At 53.1% G+C, this 21,170-nt stretch overlaps 10 protein-coding genes across 10 annotated transcripts; 5 read left to right on the plus strand and 5 right to left on the minus strand.

The window, feature by feature from the left end:
* Positions 1 to 431: 431 nt before the first annotated feature.
* On the plus strand, positions 432 to 1,135 carry P153DRAFT_370412 (uncharacterized protein). Its single transcript, XM_033669032.1, has 3 exons — positions 432 to 567; positions 617 to 700; positions 879 to 1,135. Exons 1-3 carry the CDS (start codon positions 557 to 559, stop codon positions 1,012 to 1,014), a joined length of 231 nt encoding a protein of 76 aa, XP_033519480.1. The 5' UTR covers positions 432 to 556; the 3' UTR covers positions 1,015 to 1,135.
* A 426-nt stretch (positions 1,136 to 1,561) lies between these two features.
* P153DRAFT_325509 (Arv1-like protein) lies at positions 1,562 to 2,597 on the minus strand (the record flags this gene model as incomplete). The annotated part of the gene is made up of 3 exons (XM_033665271.1): positions 2,326 to 2,597; positions 2,188 to 2,241; positions 1,562 to 2,122 (listed from the first exon to the last, which is right to left on the minus strand). Coding segments are annotated over exons 1-3 (804 nt in total), but the record flags the coding sequence as incomplete, so codon positions are not given.
* A 144-nt stretch (positions 2,598 to 2,741) lies between these two features.
* P153DRAFT_434771 (nucleoporin Nup157/170) lies at positions 2,742 to 7,314 on the minus strand (the record flags this gene model as incomplete). The annotated part of the gene is made up of 4 exons (XM_033673104.1): positions 2,742 to 3,718; positions 3,769 to 4,517; positions 4,568 to 7,003; positions 7,062 to 7,314. 4 exons carry the CDS (start codon positions 7,312 to 7,314, stop codon positions 3,068 to 3,070), a joined length of 4,089 nt encoding a protein of 1,362 aa, XP_033519482.1. The 3' UTR covers positions 2,742 to 3,067.
* A 5-nt stretch (positions 7,315 to 7,319) lies between these two features.
* Positions 7,320 to 8,536, plus strand: P153DRAFT_426099 (GatB/YqeY domain-containing protein). The gene is made up of 2 exons (XM_033672587.1): positions 7,320 to 7,508; positions 7,578 to 8,536. Exon 2 carries the CDS (start codon positions 7,813 to 7,815, stop codon positions 8,362 to 8,364), a length of 552 nt encoding a protein of 183 aa, XP_033519483.1. The 5' UTR covers positions 7,320 to 7,508; positions 7,578 to 7,812; the 3' UTR covers positions 8,365 to 8,536.
* Positions 8,537 to 9,226: 690 nt separating this feature from the next.
* On the plus strand, positions 9,227 to 11,417 carry P153DRAFT_426100 (uncharacterized protein). The gene is made up of 4 exons (XM_033672588.1): positions 9,227 to 10,355; positions 10,400 to 10,481; positions 10,529 to 11,254; positions 11,280 to 11,417. Exons 1-4 carry the CDS (start codon positions 9,423 to 9,425, stop codon positions 11,309 to 11,311), a joined length of 1,773 nt encoding a protein of 590 aa, XP_033519484.1. The 5' UTR covers positions 9,227 to 9,422; the 3' UTR covers positions 11,312 to 11,417.
* Positions 11,418 to 11,818: 401 nt separating this feature from the next.
* Positions 11,819 to 12,963, plus strand: P153DRAFT_325519 (integral membrane protein-like protein). The gene is made up of 4 exons (XM_033665272.1): positions 11,819 to 11,952; positions 12,188 to 12,296; positions 12,358 to 12,599; positions 12,667 to 12,963. Exons 1-4 carry the CDS (start codon positions 11,874 to 11,876, stop codon positions 12,756 to 12,758), a joined length of 522 nt encoding a protein of 173 aa, XP_033519485.1. The 5' UTR covers positions 11,819 to 11,873; the 3' UTR covers positions 12,759 to 12,963.
* An 88-nt stretch (positions 12,964 to 13,051) lies between these two features.
* On the minus strand, positions 13,052 to 13,874 carry P153DRAFT_400586 (uncharacterized protein; the record flags this gene model as incomplete). The annotated part of the gene is made up of 2 exons (XM_033671839.1): positions 13,052 to 13,792; positions 13,863 to 13,874. The coding sequence occupies 2 exons, from the start codon at positions 13,872 to 13,874 to the stop codon at positions 13,052 to 13,054; spliced, it is 753 nt and encodes a 250-aa protein (XP_033519486.1).
* A 219-nt stretch (positions 13,875 to 14,093) lies between these two features.
* On the minus strand, positions 14,094 to 15,060 carry P153DRAFT_379156 (arsenate resistance ArsH; the record flags this gene model as incomplete). Its single annotated transcript, XM_033669850.1, has 2 exons — positions 14,094 to 14,513; positions 14,566 to 15,060. 2 exons carry the CDS (start codon positions 15,058 to 15,060, stop codon positions 14,094 to 14,096), a joined length of 915 nt encoding a protein of 304 aa, XP_033519487.1.
* A 903-nt stretch (positions 15,061 to 15,963) lies between these two features.
* P153DRAFT_301029 (amino acid permease-like protein) lies at positions 15,964 to 17,737 on the plus strand (the record flags this gene model as incomplete). Its single annotated transcript, XM_033664362.1, has 4 exons — positions 15,964 to 16,586; positions 16,636 to 16,862; positions 16,916 to 17,507; positions 17,560 to 17,737. The coding sequence occupies 4 exons, from the start codon at positions 15,964 to 15,966 to the stop codon at positions 17,735 to 17,737; spliced, it is 1,620 nt and encodes a 539-aa protein (XP_033519488.1).
* A 636-nt stretch (positions 17,738 to 18,373) lies between these two features.
* On the minus strand, positions 18,374 to 20,346 carry P153DRAFT_360706 (uncharacterized protein; the record flags this gene model as incomplete). The annotated part of the gene is made up of 3 exons (XM_033666934.1): positions 18,374 to 18,840; positions 18,889 to 19,856; positions 19,913 to 20,346. 3 exons carry the CDS (start codon positions 20,344 to 20,346, stop codon positions 18,374 to 18,376), a joined length of 1,869 nt encoding a protein of 622 aa, XP_033519489.1.
* Positions 20,347 to 21,170: the final 824 nt, after the last annotated feature.

Below are 21,170 nucleotides of genomic sequence, written 5' to 3' on the forward strand. Positions count from 1 at the left end.
AAGAGGAGTATAGGAAGGGATCTGGGATTTAATATTGAAAAGCGGGGGGCCACCGATGGGATGCCTTATCATAAACCTCGGGCAAGGCATTCAGCGTTGGACGTCTCATGATAGATATGAAGTAGAGTGAGGCGATATATGATTGCCTGCACCCAAGGAGAAGAAGATCTACGAGGCTCAAGATAGAAGCAACAGGCGAGATCCGAGAAAATAGAGTTTAGGTATTGGTATTCAGATTGAGACATAATATCTCTATCAATCTGTCCGATTTTATGGTGATGAACCGAATGCGGGAGAAGTCAAGAAGACCAGTGATAGTGCACGGGCCATAAGATTAGTTGGTTAGCGCGACCATCCGTGCCAAGCTCGCGAGGCGTCATTGTCGCGAACCTCCAGGAAGAGCTCACGTCTGCACGTTGCACGCATCGTCGGATAAACAGCTCGTCTCCACCCCGCAAAGTCGTTCTAGAAGCACAGCACGCTTACCAAATACTCTGCGAACCACCAGCAACTTCTTTTACCCCCGAGACAACGCTCCCGTAGCTTCAGAAACACAATGGCAAACGGGTGAGATGGCGCAACAGAACTGGAAGCAGAAGCAAGCTAATCGTGATAGTTGGGCACCATTTATCGGCTTCGTAGTCGTCGTCGTATTCTGCCTCGCCGCTTGGATCCTTGCACCCAAGGGCGAGAACCAGACGTATGTTTACATCTCTCTATCGAAGTCATCACGTTGCCGCAAGCACCTCCATCGCGTCATCGCATCCGATCAAGCTCATCCACTGCTTCATCTACACCCATGTTCATCGATGCAGCATGTTCTATCAAGGAGCAGACACGCGTACAGCTAGAAAGATCAAAGGCTAACGCAACTACAGTGTCTGGCGATCCACACTCGTGCTCTCAGCCTCAGCAATGTACATCATGTGGGCGATAACGTTCCTCGCGCAACTGCACCCTCTCATCACGCCGGTACGGAAAGGTCTTCGCCCGGAGCTGAACACTGGGCGCTAGTGTTCTTCTCCGCGAGGTTGGACAAGGAAAGGAGGCACAGACGAAGAAACCGAAGACGATATAGGGGAAGCGCATGAACGTGTAGGGAGTTGTCTTTGCCAGGCGATAGTCTTGCCGATACTGAGACACATGTGCGTTAGGTGGTAGTCGAGAAGAGGCGGAGCGTGCTTAATTAAGGCTGTACATTTGAAGTTTGAGCGCATTGTAAATCTGGCTGGGCGTTTCCAAGGGAGGAGCTGTAGGATTGTATAAACATCATTTCGGACATGACATATGCTCTCCCTTATTACTCAGTGTAATCCATGTCCAGAAAACACCAGCAATAGCAGACCCCATCTCTTCCCTCTAGCGTCCTATCCTGTAGAATGCCAACCATCCAGCTCAACAAACCATCTATTTTCGATCATAAGAACCGGGTATCACAATATCATTCCCCAACCCACTCGCCCAACAACCTTCAACCATCCCACAATAACACAACCCCCCCTCAAAACCCCGTCATCCCCCTAACCCCCTCCACCAGCCCACCCCCCTCCCACCCCGTCCCCAACCCCGCAGCCCTCAACACCGCCCCACCAACAACCCACCGACACCCCGCGCCCACCGCAACCAACCCCCCAGCCCGCACATACCCACAATCCATAAGAATCTCCAACGCAGCAACATTATTCACAATAACCGCCCAACTCACCGCCGTAGCGCTAGACGGCAGATCGTAGTCCCATATGATGAGCAGAATAGGGAACAGCTTCGTGCAGGAGGACACGAGTAGCGCCGTGGACAGCGGCGCGGGGTGCGGGTAGTACGGCAGCAGGCTGCGGAGCGGGCGGGGTGCGCGCAGTGAGCAGAGGAGGCGGATTGGGAAGTGGAAGGCGAGGGTGCTGAGGGTGACGAGGAGGAGGAAGAAGAGGTACTGTAGGATGAGGGGTTGGGCTTGGAGGAGGGAGGCGTTTGTTTCCGCTTGCGTTGCTGATGTGGCGTTGCTGGATGGGTTGAGGGGGGATGGGGGTGCTGCTGCTGGGGTGGGAAGGGCGAGTTTTTCGATCCGCGCCCATGTTAGGTAGACGTCGAAGAGGAGGAGGAGGATTCCTAGACGGAGGATCGAGCGCTGTTTGTGGGCGGATGTTATTAGCACCAACTGTCTTAGCTGGGATATAAACACGGCACACTCACATCGAACTTCCCATCATCGCGCCCCAGACGGTTGAACAGTAAATGTCGATACACCTACATGCACAACCTTCTCATCAGCCTTACATTCATCCCTTTCAAACCCCCCCTCCATGCCTTCTCTTAGCAAGAAAAACATACCTGCGGTTTAATCAACACCAAATCAATAAACAGCACGACGAAATCATGCTCGACGTATTTATCCGCAAACGCCTTGCACCGCGGACACTGCGTCAGCCGCACGCCTTTGCCCAGCGCGCGGTCGTCGGCTTTGGAGTAGGTTGTGTAGAGCGTTTTGACGGGGGAGCGGCAGTGGATGCATATCGGCATTTGGGTTTAGTTTTGGGGAAATTGGGGGTTAGGAGGATGGGGGAAAGGGGAAAGAGATGAGAGGGGTCTATGGGTGTATGGGGGTATGGGTTTAGGAGGGAGAGAGGTTGTTGTTGAACAGATGGATGGATATAAGACTGGATTAGGGTTAGCGTCAAGTGCATAAGCGTTCACGTTTCGTTCAACCTGTTGTTACAACGTCTTCAACGCACAAGTAAAGACATCAACAGTCGAGTTTTTCATATCATTACTGAGATTCAAAAAGATAACAAAAAAGAGGTTAAAGATCTCTACCTCCAAAAATGACCGTCTTCAAAACCCGCTTTCCAGTTAGAAACAATCCATCCATCCATCCTACAAGACCAATATGCTTTTGACGCCGATACCCTAGACAAAAAAGAAAACGCCACGCCGCTGGGAAAGAATACACAAAAGCCCAGGTTGCGAAGAAAAACAAAGAGCTCTCTCATATCGTCACATGCTCCCCTCCTACTATCTTTCCATTCCATTCCATTCCAATTCCCTTGATTTCCAACTCTACATGCCCCCCACCTCACCGCGCAGCCTCATCAACAATAGCCTTAACATCCCTCGCCCGATCCGCCCACTCCCTATCCTCGCGCCCCAAAACCTCACTACCCAGCACAACGCGCAGCAAATCAGACAATCCGATCGCGTTCTCGACGCCGCCAAAGTGCGCGCCCGTCCGCCGGCTCACTACGTTCCACTGCTCGACGAGATACACAAGCCACTTGACGAGCAGCTTGCGGTTGCGGCCCGCAAAGGGCTGTTCCTGGCCGTACCAGAGTGATTCCAGCGTGGCGACTAGGATCTCAAACGGCGCGTTGAGTTTGAGCAGCACGTCGATGGGCCAGGTCAGGTTTGAATTGAGGGCCAGGGTCCCGGTGGCGCTCTGTGCGTCGTGTGCGTAGAAGCCAAGGTCGTACTGTAGGAGGAGTTGGAAGACGATGTTGACGGGGAAGACGTTCTCGTTGAGATTGACGCGACGGCCGATGTCTTCGACTTTCAGGGCGACCGACTCCCAGGGCGCGGATTGGCGGTCCTTGAGCGCGATGCGGTGCACTTGGTCGATGAGGTTGGTCCATGTGTGGCGGATGTCTGGGATGCTGCGGTGGTCGGCGGCGTGGTAGATGAGGAGGCAGATGTCGTAGTAGCCGGCTTGGTCGGCATAGTCATTGTACAACTGAGATGTGTTAGCATATGGTTTTGTGTGAGTAGGGAGGAGTGACTCACTCGTTCGACGGATTGAATTTCGCCGTCGAGACGTAGAATGACTTCTTCTCTCCGCTTGCCAGTGAGGCGTTCGTCGGCCTTGATCTTCTGCAGGACATCGTCTTGAATGTTAGCGACGTCGAGGTGGTCGCTGATATTTCGTAGGAGCTCTTGTCTCGACTGCCTGTTGCGCACCCCAGTGTCGGAGAAACCGGTCATGCGTGTTGAAGCATTCGCTTTCGCTCGTGAGAGGTACTCTATCCGCTTCTCCAACGACAGATTGAGCGCACTCTTTGCGAGTTGAAACTGCGTCTCCGCAGCGCTCAAGAAATCGTTGTAATGGGCGTAATAGCGCCACAGGAGGTCTGCATGAGCAATGTCCTTCTCAGCACTCTGTCGCAGATATTCTACCACAAACGGAGAGTTGATTTGCAGCAGGCGTTCAGACCAACCCTTCGACATGTACCAATCGTAGAGGTAGTTTTGGAAAACCTCGTCGTCGGAGTCGTTGATCACATTATATGCTTCCTGTTTGCGAAGCGTGATTTGGGATGTGACACCATCTGCAACGAAGCCTTGGTTGTTGTTGGCGAAATCAACGGCTTCGATGACACCGAAAGCTAGGTTGTAGCACGCAGCGCGCTCGTCGTAATATTGTCTCCGAACATCGTTCGGGTCGATGTTAGGGTCATCTCTCTCTCTTATCCAAGACAGAGCCTTATTCCCCCGGTCCCATTCTTGAGCGACCTTGAGAGCAAGTTGGATAGCGCCTAAAAGATTGATTAGCTGAAGTCAAATGAAGAGCGCTAACAAAGCTTACCTGCGTAGAACTCGAGCTCGATGTACTTGTTGACTGTAGTCGTCAGATTCTCGAAGCTCAAGCTCTTTGCCACTTGCTCGAACAACATCAAACTATCGTTGAGCAAGGTACGTCCGCGGTCGGCATTCACGCCCATGTCAGCTGCCTTCTTCAAGTTCTCTTGAGCCTTGAAGATGATAACGTCATCTGCGCTGCAGAAGCTTCCGCACTTCCTGCGCAATGCCTCCGCAACTGTTTCCACATTAGAGCCCTTGGCGATGTTGCGGTTGACGATCGCCTTGACCAGCTCACGCGCAAGCTCTTTTCCCTCCTTGACAGAGAACAGACCCTGGAAGGTGAGGCGACGGACCCTAATCTGCAACTCTGGGCTCGGAAGCAATACCAGAATATCTTCGAGACGCTCCTCGAACAGGACGAGCGCGAAAGAGATGCCTTCGATGATGTTGTTTACCAGCTGTAGCAGACTGGTCAGAGCGCGGTTCTCGCCTTGAAGCTCAACCTCTTCCTGTCGCGAAGACACTCGCCCCAACGCCTCCGGTCCAGCCAAGCCATCTATGAAAGACTTGTTTGACTCCAGAAATTCTTGCAGCTGCATAAGCGCGCGTTGTATGTCCTGCAGTTTGGCCACGTTCTGCGCAGACGCCAGAATAGGACCAGTCGGTGCAAGAACCTCCACGATGACAGGCGAGTTCCAGATTGAGCGCACAAGGCGAGCGACATACATTGCAATGCCATCGTGACGGGCTGAAGGACGGACGTTCTCCACGCTGAGACCTTCGACTGTCGCGCTCTCCGTCAAATGTGCCTTGCCGCCAAACTCGATGAAGACCCTGCGCGCAAAATCAAGCACGTCCGGATCTGTGATTTTGGCGATTCGAGAATCGGGGCCCACGTCTGATCCTTGACCGCACGCTACAGCCAGAGCGGTAGCAGCTGTCTCCGCAAGACCGTACTGTTTTGCAAGTTTGCGGATATCGTTCTCTGCGCCCTCCTGCCCGTTGCCGTACTTGATGATTGCGGCAAAGACGTCGACTAGCCTTCTCCTTCGGACGGTCTCGATACCGAATGATGTGATAATCGCGAATTCAGAAAGGGGTTTGTCGAACTGGGTTGACAGCTCATTGCCGAATCCTAGAGGCTCGTTCCTGGCAGAAAAAGGCTCTGAGACCTGGCCCATATCCAAAATCCTGCCGACGAGCTCCAGCGTTAGGCCTGTCTCGGTGTATCGCGGTGGTTCAGACGTCTCCCGTTGGCTCAGCAGCCCAGAATGTGGAGCCGTGATGAAGAGTGTCTGGTTGGCGTCGTTCTCGGCCCTCAGGACGAAGGAGAAGAACGACCCTGGCGCGTATCGATTTCCGTATTTTGTGTCTCGCAGGGCTTTGGAGTCGAGCCCCAGTGGAGTGCCACCGGCATATGGTTGTATTTGGGTCGAATTGCTCTGCTGCGTAGCCGGACCGTCGTAGGGGGGGAACCGTATATGCCGTAGCTGCATGCTGTTTGGCGCGCTTGTGTTGTCGCTGCTCCAGCCACCCGAGGTAGTGCTTAGGTACAGTCTGCAGCCTGAGGACGTGGTCGCCATCAGGGAAAGATGGTCGGCTTCGGTGCCAGTGATTGGACTCAGGCTGACAAGAACCATCTTGTCGAGCGCGGCCCCCTGCCGGACGATGTGGCTGCACATGGTCTGGATGTTTGCGAGCGTGCGGGTGATGACGCATTCCAACGTCGTGGGGGAGCGCATGTAGTAGACCTTGATGGTGCCGTTTGTGGAGAGCGTGTACAGCAGGTTCCGCGTGTCGTCGATGACCATCTGCTGCGTCCCGACCTGCTTCGAGACGCCGTAGAAGGGCAGTGCTGGGAGCCCGACTGCTGTCGAGACGTGGTTGGTCCTGCTGCACTTGCTCGAGAACCACCTGTCCTCCTGCTGGTAGTTGAGCTCGTAGACGTCTTCGGAGCCCCCGTCGCCGAAGAAGATGCGTCCCGTCTTGGCCGAGCCCTCGATGGCCGTGACGTTGATCTTCCTGACCGATGTCGACAGCCCCGTGCGGTATAGGGTGATGCCGTGGACGCCCTCGGGCCCGCGCTGGCACTCGACGGCGATGAGGAAGATGTCGGTCGTGGTCGCGACGACGAGCAGGTAGTCGATGGTGGCGACGAAGACGTGGGCGCGCGGGCGCAGCAGCTTGACGCAGGTGATGTTGTGGGGCTGCTCCTCGAAGCCGACGAGCTCGGGGTTCGGGTGGGTGTAGTCCCACAGGTAGACCTGGTTGTCGACGGTGACCCAGGCGTGGTTGATCTCGGCGAACAGGCCCATCTTGGTCGACATCTGCGTGTGGTCGACCTGCTCGAAGACGGCCTCGGGCAGGCGGTAGGTGCGCAGCTTCTGGAACGGCGACCAGGCCGGGTTGGACGGCAGCTCGTACTCGCCGGACACGCCCTCTGCAGTGCTTGGTTAGCATCTCTGACCCCGTCTACGGCCGGCGTCGGCGCTACTCACGCCCGATGTACGTCTCCAACGCGGGAAACCTGTTGTCCCGGTCCAGCATGCTGTTGATTGTGCGCGCGGCGCGGTCGATGGCGCTCTCTGCCGGCGGTGCAGGCAGCGCCTGTGCCGAGCGCGACTGGGGCAGCGGCTGTGGTTGCGCCATCGAGGCCCGTCGCCCAAAGCCCGGTCGGTTGGGGGCCGGGGTGTTCACGAACGCGCCGGGGGTAGGGCGCTGCGGCGTCGCGGGCGGTCCCTGGAAGGCCATGGTGGGATGTGCAGCGAGGGTGTCGATGGCGGTCGCGAGCCTCGTGGGAGCGTGTTCAGGTGGAGGTTGGGAGCACGCGCCGGTGGCCGAACATAAACATTAATCGCGCGCAAATGGGAGGACACTAGGGAAGAAAGAGAAGCGCCGGGAACGAGAGAGCAAAAGGGCAGCCGGGCGCAATTGCGATGGTAATGGAGCTCCCGTTCTTTTGTTGTTTGTGAACTTTGCATGTCGGGAGCTTGCTAAGTCAGCACGGCAGGGATCAGCTCCAGCGCGCGTCTGGAATTATGTCATCCAACATGTTTGGCGATCTCCAACAGTGGAATTATCAGTCGGAGGTCAGTCGGGAGATCCAGAGGCCGTGCTGGTAGTCATTGTTTCTGCTTGTTGCATCGCTCTTTCCTGATACGCTCGCTCTTTCTCATCGACATCTACCGCTACGCTTCACCGCCGATTTTAAAGACAATCCAAAACTCCACCACCACCCACCCACCCACCATGTCTCTCCTGCGCTCCTCCCTCCTGCGAGCAAACCTCCTCGCCATTCCCCGTCCCATCACCCGCTCCATCCGCTTCTCCTCTTCCACCACCGAGCCCACCATCCTCCCCCGCCTGCAAAACGACCTCAAGCTCGCCCTCCGCGCAAAAAACAAGCCCACACTAAACGTAATCCGCGCCTTGCAAGCTGAGATAATAAACGCCTCCAAGACAGCAAAGCCCATCACAACCGACGGCGCCCTCTACGCCCTCATCCAGAAGCAGATCAAGGCGTCGAGCACAGCGATCGAGGAGTTCCAGGCAGCGAAGAGGGATGATTTGGTGGAGAAGGAGCAAGGGCAGTTGGATGTACTGAGGAAATATGCGGGGGAGATACCGACAGTGGAGGCGGGCGAGCTGGACATTATTATTGGGGATATAGCTGCACAGTTGGAGGAGGGCAAGAGGACGTTTGGCAGTATCATGGGGAAGGTCATGGGGGCATTGAAGGGGAGGCCTCACGATGTCGAGTATGTGACGAGCAAGATTCAGGAGTTGGTGGGGAAGAAGTGAAGTGGTATAAAAGAAGTAACGTGTTATGAAAGTGAGATGGGAGTAGATCGAAAAGAGAGTGTAAGATGAGTGTTGTATATTATTGTACGTAGATACACTTAGATGGCGTCTACACGGGGTACATAAAAGTTAGCATGCCTCCAGTGGGCAATGAATACTACGATAAACTTCCAAGAGTTCCATCGATCTAGGCAGGAGTCCATACTCCACAAAACCAAGCCTTACGAGGGGAGGGGCAAGTAACACCAATGCAAGGTACTCCATGCAAATCTTGTCAACTACACCCTTTGGGCATGAACCAGACTTGACCAGCATTGCTGCCCACTTGCATGTGTGACAGCGGCAACAGGCGGTACCTGCAGGATGTTGACAGCTGCGAACGAGCCAGCGACTGAATAAACGTGCTCTTCTAAAGCGACGCTCGTCCTGAAAAGCAGTCTTGCTGTACAACCAAAGACGAGTCTATTGTGACGTCATGTTCAAATACTCGTTCAACGTCGACATGCACTGCGCACTACTTTCATCCGCATATCCGTGTGACGAAAAGAAAAGTAAGGCACATGCAAGTGGGATGGTCTAGCGCCGGAGGGTGAGGGCTGCATAGCGAAAAGCCACTGCTGGTCGAATATGGCCCAACAAGCCGTCTGGGTGTCGTAGGAAAGTCGCAAAGGACAAGCGTGCCCAACATGAAAATAGCAGCGCCCAAGCAGATTGGATCGCAGTTGAAGCGATGAACAGAACGGCCGAAGACTCGACCCCGGGGCCCACTCTGGGCGCAGTTTGCGCCTTGGTGGGATGCAGGGGACACGGGCGGCTATGACGCAAGTCTGTCTCACTGGACTTGGTTGCGCCCACTCACCCACCAACTCTCCCGAGAGCCTTGCGACATATATTCCGTCACCGTCCGCCCTTTGCACTGTCACTCAACCATCGCAGAAGAACCGTCTACCAGCAGAGACGCCCGCCCTCCCATATCGCACATATCGGGCCAGGATCTGGGACCCCGCATAATCACATCAACCCTCGGATCGGGCTATCCACCACCCCCACACCCAGCCATGTATCGTTCCTCGACAGGAGCCCTGGACCGCTTCGACGATGAGCCGCCTCGAGGCGGAGGAGGAGGCGGCGGCGGCGGTCGGTGGGATCGTGACAGGTTCGAGCGCATGCGAGGCGGGACTGTCCGCGGCGAGGGAAGTGTCCGCGGCGAAGAGAGCGTGCGCGGCGGAAGTGTACGCGGCGGCGACCACGACCACTACCGCTTCCAGGAGCACGACCGCTTCCCTGGAGGTCGCCGTGACGTCGATATCCACGAAGACCGCGACCGCCGTGGCACTCGTGTGCTCGAGAGGGAGCGCATCCACGAGGACTCACGCTTCGAGCGACCCGTACGTCGCCGGAACGAGATCTTCGACGAGCAGACGCCTTCCGAGATAGCCAACATGGCTCTTGCGCCATACCGTCGTGCCTCTGTCATCGACAGGGATATCAACATCAGCAAGAACCTCGAGCTCGATGTCGCCTCGAGACGGCGACCTGCCCGACCGCAGTTCATGCGTCGACAGTCTTCCCTCGACACGTTCGATCGCCGGCCTCTGCCACGGTATGGAGACATTGAGAGGGACGAGTATCGACCACCTGCCAACGTGCCCATCCCGCTCCCTGTCCGCTCACGCCAGGCCTCGCCTCCCCGTCGATTCCGCGACGACCGCGACCGCGACGAGGACGAGTTTGAAGACTTTAGGTTCGTCGAACGATCCGGAAGAGGACAAGAGCGTGATGACTACCGCGAGGTCGAGATTCACAGAGAGAAGAGCAAGGTCCGCAGAAGCAAAAGCGTGGCAAAGTCGACGCGCAGCTCGTCCGCCTCCAGCTTCGAGGAAGCCCAGCCTGAACGTGCCACCTGGGGCAAGAAGGGTCGCACGCGGCTGCCAAAACGGCTGGTCAAGAGGGAGGCCATCATTGAGCTCGGCTACCCGTTCGAAGAAGAGGTAAGCAGCACGTCTCTGAAATAGAATGTTTCTGACTGAGATAGGACGACTTCCTCGTCATCACTCGAGCACTCGAGAAGGAGCATATCGATGAAGTGATCAAGACGAGCGAGGGCTACAAAGAGGGTACGTAGTATCTGGGCTGATATGGTTTCTATACTCACGTCTTGCAGTGGAGAAGACGACATACGTGTACGAGGAGAAGATCGAGGACCACCCGCCACCACCTGCTTCAGTCTATGATGCTCCCCCTCGACCAGCTTCAGTTTACGATCCTCCTCCGCGACCAGCTTCGGTATACGCCCCTCCCCCACCGGCCTCGGTATACGCACCACCTCCACCAGCTTCAGTCTATGCACCGCCTCCACCAGCCTCAATCTATGCACCGCCTCCGCCAGCTTCGGTATATGCCCCACCTCCTCCCCCATCGATGCACGCGCCGCCTCCTCCCCCTGCTGTGATATACGCAGTTCCGCCACCGGCTCACTCCGTACATGCCCCACCCCCGCCTCCATCACACTACGCCCCGTCAGTACATCCTCCCCCAGCACCACCACAATACGCGCAATCCCACTACGCAGAATCGCACTACGCCAAGTCTGTCCGTGAACCCTCTCCTCCCCCCAGGCACGAACACGAGCGCGAGCACGAGCGTGAGGAATACGTGCACTTTGAGCGCTCCAACGCCATGCATGGACCGGCAACTGCTTTCCTGCCGGAACAACGACAACTCGTGCGCCACCGCCGCTCTGAGCGCGACATCCGCTCGGAGATCCGCTCGCTGGAGGAAGAGCGCCGCATGCTCAAGTACGAGCGTGATGAGCGTGATACCGAGTTGGTGGTTCTGGAACGCCGCGATCCCAAGCGAGAGGTTATGAGAGTGGATCGGGATAGGAAGGGTAGGTTGGCCCTTGTTCGCTCGGCTCATTAGTTTGGGGGCTGATGATTTGGACTAGTGAGGAGGGTCAAGGACCGCCCGAACCCGAAGCTTGTTGCTGCTATGATGGGGACGCTGTCTTGAGGGTGCGATGAAGGGAGTGGATTTGCGGTCTTGTGGGCTGGAAGGGGACGGAAATGGGTGGGCTGGACTGGGCTGGGCTGGGCTTATGACAGGACGGGTTGTTTGGCGTTGGTGACTTGGATTGACGAATTTACGGCTGGATGTCTGGACATGATTTATTTTCAATTTTCACTATGATCACTTTTTATCAGGAGAGAGGGATTCACAAAGTCTCGGAGGCATGTCTATATCTTCTGTCTCTTTTGCAATCAAAAGTATTTACATACGCTTGCCATACAACAAACATGCCTTGTAATAAAATCCCCCTCCTCGTCGGCCTATATACATGTAAAACCCCAAATGGAAAAATTATGTACAAATGCCGTGAGTGAGAAACGTTGCCCCCGTGCACGCACCATTCGTCTAGGTACAACTTCCCGACAAACCTCGACCTCGACCTCGACCTCGCTCCACCTCATTTTCATCACCACACATCTCGACTCTTGAAAACTAGCAATATGGCGACGTCGATCTGGTCGCGTAAGCGCGATCTGGTCTACCTTGTGTTTTTCATCGTGCATCTGCCTGTTATGCTCGGTATGTTGTGTTCGTTTAGTTTTATCGAACTCGAACTCTTTTAACACCGCGGTTTCTCTTCTGGTCAGAAACCTCGCGTTATGTGAATGTCAATGTCAAGAGAAGGGAGGAAAAGGGATGCGGAGTGCAAGACCGAATATCTTCCCCATTTCATTTCGCAACATATCAAACACCACAACCCACCCTCAACTCTAACAAACACCAACCAATACACACTAACACTTCCCCCCCCCAGCCTTCGACCTAACATCCTACTACCCCCTCTCCCTAAAACCCGAATGGATGACCACCCTCCGAACATGGTACATAACCACACACGGCGATCGCTTTTTCTACAACCCACCGTTTGTCCTTCCCCCCCCCCCCAAAAAAAACCATCCCCCCATATACACTAACACCACGCAGCGCCTACTTCCCCGCCCTCCAATTCCTCGAGCTAACCCTCCACGTGCCCTTAACCCTCTGGGCCATCCCCGCCCTCCTGCGCAACGACCCGCGCGTCCCGCTCGCGCTGCTGGTCTTTGGCCTCGAGACGAGTGTTAGTACGCTGGTTTGTTTGGCGGAGATGTTGAGTTGGGGGGAACTTAGTGCGGGGCAGAGGGGGGTGGGCGGGTTGGGCGGGATGTATGGCGCGTATTTGGGGGTTGGTGAGTTGTTGTTTTCGTTCTCTGTTTTTTTTGGAGAGGGGGGTGTGGGCTAATAGTGGGTGTGTAGGGGTTTTTATGACGCTGGATTGCTATGCGAGGCTTGATCGGTGGATTGCGGGGCAGAGGGGGTTGGTGCCGGTTTCGAAGAAGGGGGTGTGAGGGGATGGTGGTGAAGATGGGAGTTGACAATGACACGCGTTGATAGGCTGTGGAGTTGGGGGAGATGGATATCGCTGAAGGGAGGGGGGAAGGTTCATCAGCCTTGGGGTTTTGGCTTTTGACAGCTGACAGATGAGGACAATACGGTCAAGATAATTCATACATCATATACACACACATGTAAGATTATAATCCTACTAACCGCAAACCCCAATACTCGCTCTCACACCCCTCCCCCCCCCCCCACTCCCCAAGCCCCTACAAAAGCTTGCTCTCCTTCACACCCAACCCACCTACCCCTCATCCATAATCTGCATAATCACAGAATTCTTCACACTACACACCTCCCCCCGCCCACACCCCAGCGCCGCACGCGCCGACTCTCGATCCCCATCCCCGCGCATCTGCGCAATAATCGTAGCCGCCGTTTCGCAGGAGATTTCCAGCGCGGCGGAGCTAAGCGGTTGGTTGGTGGGTGGGAGGGACGGGGGGCAGAAACAATCTGCTGTGTTGGGGCAGCCCAGGTCGTCGACGGTGTCGGTCGGTGTTAGAGGGGGGATTGAAGTGGTGGGTTGTGCGTCGGTATACGGAGGCCCACTTGTTTCTGCCGTATTTGATGATTGCGTTTCCTGGACGTACTGGCTCAGCTGAGGATCAAGCGTGTCGTCTGGTTGTTGCGGTTGCGGGTGTTGATGGAGGTACACGTGACCATCTCCCGGACTCGCCATCTCCTCCGCTCTCCCTTCATCACCCAAAACCCTCCCCTTGCCACCTTCCCCCCCTTCCCCCACCCCCTCACACCCCCGCAAATACCCCTCAACCTCCCCCCTCCCCACCCCCCGCCGCGCAAGCAACTCCCTCAACCGCCCATTCTCCACCGCGACTTTCCGCGCAGCTCTCTGCATCTCCTGCGTCGCCGCTACGCCTCTCGCTTCGAATGCGTGCACGCGCGCTTGCAGGTCTTGGACTAACTCCTTGCGCCGGGTGCGCGAGCGGCGCTGGTTGTCGCGGATGCGGGTGAGGTCATCTTTGCTCTGGTGGGGGACTTAGCTTGGAGGTTTGGGGGGGTGGGAAGGTGCGGTGTGTGGGATGGTTGGGACGGACGTTTTTGGACATGGTTGGTTGGGTGGTGATGGGGGTTGTTTGGGGGGGTGGGTTGGGAGGGTGGAGATAGATTGGGAGGTGCTCGGAGATGATGCGGAGATTGGGGTGGTTAGCGTTGGGGTGATGATGTCTTCTTCGTCATCATCTGGTATTCTTTTTGTCAAATGGACAGGAAATATTTGTTGCGTGGCCCAATAGATCCGCATTCGATCGAGCATTGATTCAAGTGAATTACATCTTATCGGAGTTCCCAGCCTTTGCAAGCCTCGCCTTCTCGTCCTTTGCCCGCTTCTCTTCCCTTTCACTAAACCTATCCCCGAAAAGATCGAAATGTGGCCGCATGACAATCGTGTACTTTACAAACTCCTCCAACACGTCAACGAGTCTGTCTCTGTTGCCACTCGGCATAAGTCTACTCCCCCCTTCGACGTCATCTTCTTCTGTGAATTGCTTGTACGCCATCGGGATACTGCTCTGGTTTGGGATGGCAAACATACGCATCCACCGCCCAAGGATCCGTAACGAGTTGACTGTGTTGAACGATTGAGAGCCCCCGGAAACTTGCGCGATGGCCAAGGTGCGTCCTTGGGTTGGTCGGACTGAGCCTGTTGATAGTGGGACCCAATCGATCTGATTCTTGAAGACGGCAGTCTAAGGTGATGTTGTTAGCTATGTAAACCTGACTCAAATAAAGGATACTAACCAGATTCCCATGCTGTTCCGGACTGATCCAGATGTGTCCATCTGACCATTTCGAGAGCTCCCGTAGTTCAACGACTTTCTCGTGCGCGTGCTGAACGTCGTCCTTCATTGGCAGCCCAGTAGGATCGTACATGCGTACGTCACAGCCTAGGCGGAACAAAATTCGACTAGCCTCGAATGCCAGTAGACGTGAGTAGGACCGTGACCGCATGCTCCCATGGAGCACGAGAACCTTCAACCGCTCATCGCCACTGTTCAGGATTTGCGCCTCCACCATCTTCAATGCCGTGCTGAGTTCGACCTGGGAGACCCAGTCGGATGATGTTGTCTCATCGTCGAGAATGAATGGCCGATAGCTTTTTCGAATTGTAGGGTCGTCTTCACTGGCAGGGATGGCTAGGGAGCGGTTGTGATATGTTGGATCTATAGTGATTTCTGTTCGGACACGTTCCGCTGCTGTATTGTTCAAGTCGCCGTTCGTCATTGTGGTCGTCATGTGTCTGGCCGCTGATAGTCTGGGTGTTTGAAAAGTAAGATATGCGACAGGTCTACAAAGACGTGCTTGCCGTATTGAACGCAGAAGAAGCATAAATTGGCCTTAGTTTTGTAGGATCAGATGGGAGTTCTTGACGAGACGTAGAAACTGGATATTGTGAAGTAACACGTTGAGACTGATTGTAAAGTCTCGCCTCAGATGTTGTCGAATGGATAGTCAATGATACAGAACGTTAAGATGTGACTGCTAAGTACAGCAGCAGTATGTCACTCAAGCCATGCTATTGGCTGAAAGGACCCCACTTGTAAATTCTACCTCTTGTGGCAAGTTCACCTTCAATGTTTGGGCTGTTCGTATAAAAAGTTTACTTGGTACTTTCATTTGGAAGTTTTTGAAGAAGGGCTGATTGTTTAGACACACACATGTATCTACCGTGGTGGTCGGGCAATTGGTCTAGACTCTGGCGCGTCACCTCGCGTTCTTCCCGGCTCTTCCTCCGATACCATCACCATCTTCGTTCGATGCTTGTCGCACACAAGCACGGGGATGAAGCTTTTTGTGGCATCGCTCTAGCCTGTTCAGCCTTGTAGCCGACAGAGTTGACTCGCTGCTTGCGTTGCCTCGTCGCTAACGCGTGGTCATTCGCGATAACAAGCACGCCATTTTCGGCGTTACTCGACATTGATACGAGGTCAACACATAAATCCCTTCATCATGCCGTTGACGGGTGGCTTTCGACGACAGCCTCGCAAAACCCAGAACCGTGATGAGAACGATCATCTGATTGATGCATCGACGGCACAGAATCAGTACAATACCTTCTCAACAACAGCCAATTCTCCGAACACCAGCAGTCAGCAAGAATCCAGCACCATTTCTGCGATCATGGAGCAAGCCAGCAACATGAACAAGAAGGATGTCAACATCGGTGTTGACGCTGCTGCTGGGCATGGCGAAGACCTAGAAGCCTCCGATTTTGTTACGCAGCTCGAAAACAACAATCTCACTCGAGGACTCCGCCAACGGCACATCCAGATGATAGCCATTGCCGGCGCGATAGGCACAGGGCTGTTTCTAGGACTCGGAGGTAGTATTCAAACTGCAGGTCCCCTTGGCGCTCTGCTGGGTTACACCACCGTCGGGCTTATCGTCTGCGCTGTTCAATTCGCCCTGGGTGAGGTTGCCGCCCTTTTGCCCGTTACTGGTTCTTTCGTCAGGCATGCGGAGTTTCTTGTCGATCCTGCTTTCGGATTTGCCATTGGACTTAACATCGTTTACGGAAATCTGCTGTCCGTTCCAGCAGAAATATCAGCCATCTGCGTTCTGTTCCAGTTCTGGACAGATTTAACCCCAGTAGTCTGGATTTGCATATTCATCGCCCTCACTTTTATAGTTGGCATCTCGTTCGTCTCGATCTATGGAGAAGTCGAGTTCTTCTTTGCCTCCTTGAAGATACTCTTAATCATATTTTTGATCATCTTTGGTCTTGTTATCGATCTTGGCGGTATCCCTGGACAAGAACGCATGTATGTGCTCTGGTATTCTCCAAAACTTAAACGTGCTGACATGATGCAGTGGTTTTAGGTACTGGAAATCTCCAGGTCCTTTCGTTGAACACATCGCAACTGGTCGTTGGGGTCAATTTCTCGGATACTGGAGCGTCATGACCAACGCAGTCTTCAGTTTTGCAGGCGTAGAGAGCCTAGCCATGGCTGCTGCCGAGACGCAGAATCCGCGGAGAAACATCCCCAAAGCGTGTAAAAAGGTTTTTGCCAGAGTTCTCCTCTTCTACGTCCTTGCAGGTGAGTACTTCAGTTGGCCAGAAGATTGTAATGTGGCTAAGACTCAATTCTAGTGCTTGTTGTCGGCATGATTGTCTCCAGTGATGACCCTAGACTCAACAACTATACCGGAGATGCAACAATGAGCCCTTTCGTGATTGTCGCATCAGCAGCCGGCATCAAGGCCATTCCATCTGTAGTTAATGCCGTCGTCATCACATCCGCCTGGTCCTCATCCAATCAAGCACTTCTCTCCGGCACTCGTGTACTCTACGCTCTTGCCATTAAAGGCCAAGCACCGAAGATCTTCCTCCGCACAACATCATGGGGCGTTCCATACGTTTGCGTATGCTTCAACACTTGCTTCATGTTCTTGGCTTTTATGGCACTGTCGAATAGTGCCACGACTGTCTTCTGGTGGTTGGTCGACCTGACTGCCGCCGGCGTTCTCGTGTCATGGTCATCGATTTTGCTCAACCACATTCGCCTAAACATGGCGATGAAAAAGCAGGGTATCTCACGGACTGAGCTACCTTTCTGCAACCGCTGGACGCCGTACTCGTCTCCTGTTGCGCTAGTCATGTGTTTGACCATTCTGTTCACTGGCGGCTTTTCCACGTTCACAAAGGGGAATTGGTCAGCTAGCGACTTTGTCTCTGCATATCTGTAAGTTTACCTCTTCGAAGAGGAATGAAATCACGACTAACAACTTGACCAGAGACATACCTCTCGTTATTGCTGCTTTCCTCCTCTGGAAGTTCATCAAGGGGACGAAGTTTGTATCCTTAGCAGACATACCCCTCCGTGAAGCATTGGATGAGGTTGCCAGATATCCAGAGCCCCCGGAACCTAAAGCAACTGGCTGGAAACGGATCGTGGCGTTTTTGTGGGATTGATAGACTCGGTAGACTTGATAGACAAAGTTATATAGAAAGACATCAAGTGCGTAGCTGCGCTGAGAACGGACGAGATAATACTAGCCATAATCTTAACATTACAGGTTTAGGATTGAAGCAATTTCTTATTGAAAACAATTATAGACACCCAATCTACATCACAGGCAGCCTGGCAACCCCATTCCTGCACACTTCTGTGTCGAGCTATAAGACTTTTGAGTCTGATCGATAGTTTGATCTGATCGACAGTTTGACTTGGAGAGTTTGGCACACTTGGCTCTCGATGAACATCCACCACACTACTGTAAACATAGTCTGACATGCGAGATGCAATAGACAAGTTAGTCCATTAGATGCTTGACACGCTTTATTAAATGCACCTGTCATTGTGCGGGTACAAACATGTCGTAAGTTCAACAGGTGAAGAATAAGGTTTCCATAACAAGGAAATCTTTGCCAAAGTCTGCGTAGACGGGTAGTTTTGGTATCGACATCTTGATGACATTCATACAAGGTTCTGTCAATAGTAATAGGGTTGCTATTATCAATATGTCTCCTGCTCGGTCCTTCATGTCTTGCTTTCTTTCAACAAGAAGGGTTTCAACGCGTTTCTTCTCTGTTCCTCTTTGCGTTTGCCTATCCCCTTCCTACACCATTTGTCGTTGTAGGTTCCAAGTATATGTCCGATCGTATTCCTATATTAGGAGTAAGGGTGGTATGCTGCGGGGGCTGGTCAGCCAATGCGGGCAGGGACTTTTCCTCTTTTGGCGCCGCTGGGACTGGTGGTTTCTTCGTTTTCTTGCGCCGCCGAGCCATGAACGATTCATGACAGGTCATACAGAAGATGCCCTGTGAGGTGCGTGCATAACGCAGGTTTGCAATTTTGCGTTTGCAGTTCCTGCATATAAAGCAATTTACACAGAAGGCCTGGTCTCCTGTAAGGATAGCTAGGTCTTCAATCTTATTGCCGCAGTGGTTGCAGCTGTAGGTGCAGTTGTTGCACATCAGCGAGCCGTCTCCAAGGAGCAGTAGGTTCGCATCCGAGTCGAGGAGGGTGCCACATGTATTGCATCGGAAGCAGTTCATGTGGTAACGGTGTCCAGCTACACTCTCATCAGTATCTTCTAACATGATCTGTACTGGTTACTCACCTAGCTCAAAAGCTTTTCCTTCTTTAAGCACCTCTCCACAACCCCTACAGTCGTAAACGACGTCGTCTTCTTCCAGACTGTCATCTTCTTCCAGATTGTCATCAACACGATGACTGGAAGTTTTCCCTAGGGAGGAATGATCACTCCCACTGTCCTTGCTCCGCCTGTCTGTTACTATTGCAGAAATAGGTGTATCGTTACGCCTGGGAGTATTTCCATGAAACCAATCCGAGTGCGACAGGGCGAGCTCAATTTCGTCTCGGAACGAAGAAATGGCATGTTCTGTGCTTGGTAGAGCGGAAGGTAAAGGAGACACGATGATTGACGTCTGTTGCGGTTCTACGCTTATATCTCGCTCTCCAAATTGTTGTGCTTGTTCACTGGTTCCTGCAGTGATAAGTTGATCAGATGGACTGGATAATAGCGGATTTTGCATCTCGATCAATGGCGGGCTGTTTGACCAAATCTTCTGAACAGCGGTGGTCTCTCTTGATTGAGATCGTTCAATGTCCCCAAAAGAGTAGTGCTCGTGGTTATTGATATCGCCAGAATAGAGTGGCAACGCCACTACAGAGATGATGGATATATCTGCCAAGGACAGTCCAGAGAAAATTGACCAAGCGTTCGTTCTAACTGCCGAGCTAACAAAGGAGTGGTCGCAAACACTACTTCTTGTCATTTGATAAACACGTGACGATTGCAGATCGTCGTCAAATGCAAAATGTATCTTTACCGCCTCGAGGATAGATACGTGTTTACTGGTTGACGGTTGGACTGCTCTAATTGTTTCATCGTCTCCTTGCAGCAAGGTATTTGAACCCCTAAACTTCTCTGTAACAACACTTGTTGCGTCGAACCTGTCTTCGAGATTTCTGAGGCGCCTGCACAATTCTCTGTTAGTCTGTACAAGTTGCTCCATCGTCAGTGCTAACGATGCCTGGGACTGGCTGGCTTCCAAATCTGATGAGCTACGAAATTCTTAGCTAATGTCAAGCATAAATCAAGCAATATGCGATTGGCGTACCATTGGAGAATGTTGAGCATTAGTAAGATTGATGTCTTCTGCATCTGCATTCGATCAACAATTCTCATACAGCTAGCCTCCGCCCGTGTCCATTTCAATCGAACTTTAAATGGGATCTTCTGCCCTCCGACTGCGATGAACGGAGCGATTGCGTCTTTCAACTCATCAACAGCCAGCACAGAATCTGTCAGCGTAATTATCAGCTGATCCAGCTGTATTAAGGCAGTTCGATGAGGTGGCGTAACCGAGAGGTCCTTCAGAACGTTCTGGAGAGAGAGGACCACTGCCTCAACCTCGTGGGTCTCACGGGCAAGCGCAGTCAGGACTTGCGGGGCATCTTTGGTGGTGGAGATGATCGAATCGAGGAGCTCGTAGAGCTTGCCTGCTGCAGCAAGGATTCCAATGATCGACGCTGTAACACTTAACGGATCCATGCTTAATAATGGGATAAGAATGCGGCGCGAAAAGATGAGAACGGAATGAAACGCTGTTCTCCAGCTTAAGGCACATCACAGTAGATTTAGCGCCGAAGCTAAGCCTCCAGCTCAGCCTCCACTAGATGATGATGCTAGGCGAACTTCAGCCTTGTGTGAACATACTTCTAGCCTTGGAATAGACAAAACATGACGATGAACTGCACTCTTAATGGGAAATAACACTACCTGAACTTCTAGAATATATTGCACTGTCAAAGATTTGGAAGCAACGAGTCTTGAGATACTACGGCTCTTTCATACCGTCTTCAGCCAATTTGCCTACTTCTCCAACCAATGAAACATGAGCAAACGGATCTAAACATGCTGCATGCAAAGCTCAACTCCCATGTCAAAACGTGAGGTCGGACACCAATAGATCAAACAAATCCATTTCTCCAACATAGCGCAAGGTGGGATGAAAGTTAAATGAGCAGAGTGCATACGGGAGTAGGTACAGCCTAAGTTTGATACACTCGCAAGTGGTGTGAAAATGCGATAAGGCAAGAACACAGAGATGTAGAGCCGAATTGGGTTAAGCGGAATGTACAGGACAGTGCCAGTGACTATCTGACATTTCTTGTTCACTGATTTTCATCTTGCTTAACATGTCGGTCTATCGAATACTTAAATACGCCACAATCGAGTAGACAACACATTCATCATCGACAGACAGCATAGATTATATGATGTGTTGCCACAAGGTCATATACCATTTCTCAGCCATTGTCTTTCACGTGCAGTCACGAGACATTGAAAACGAGGATACTCACTCACTCAGCCCT

This window comes from Dothidotthia symphoricarpi (assembly GCF_010015815.1).
Source record: "Dothidotthia symphoricarpi CBS 119687 unplaced genomic scaffold P153scaffold_21, whole genome shotgun sequence".
Taxonomy (NCBI): domain Eukaryota; kingdom Fungi; phylum Ascomycota; class Dothideomycetes; order Pleosporales; family Dothidotthiaceae; genus Dothidotthia; species Dothidotthia symphoricarpi.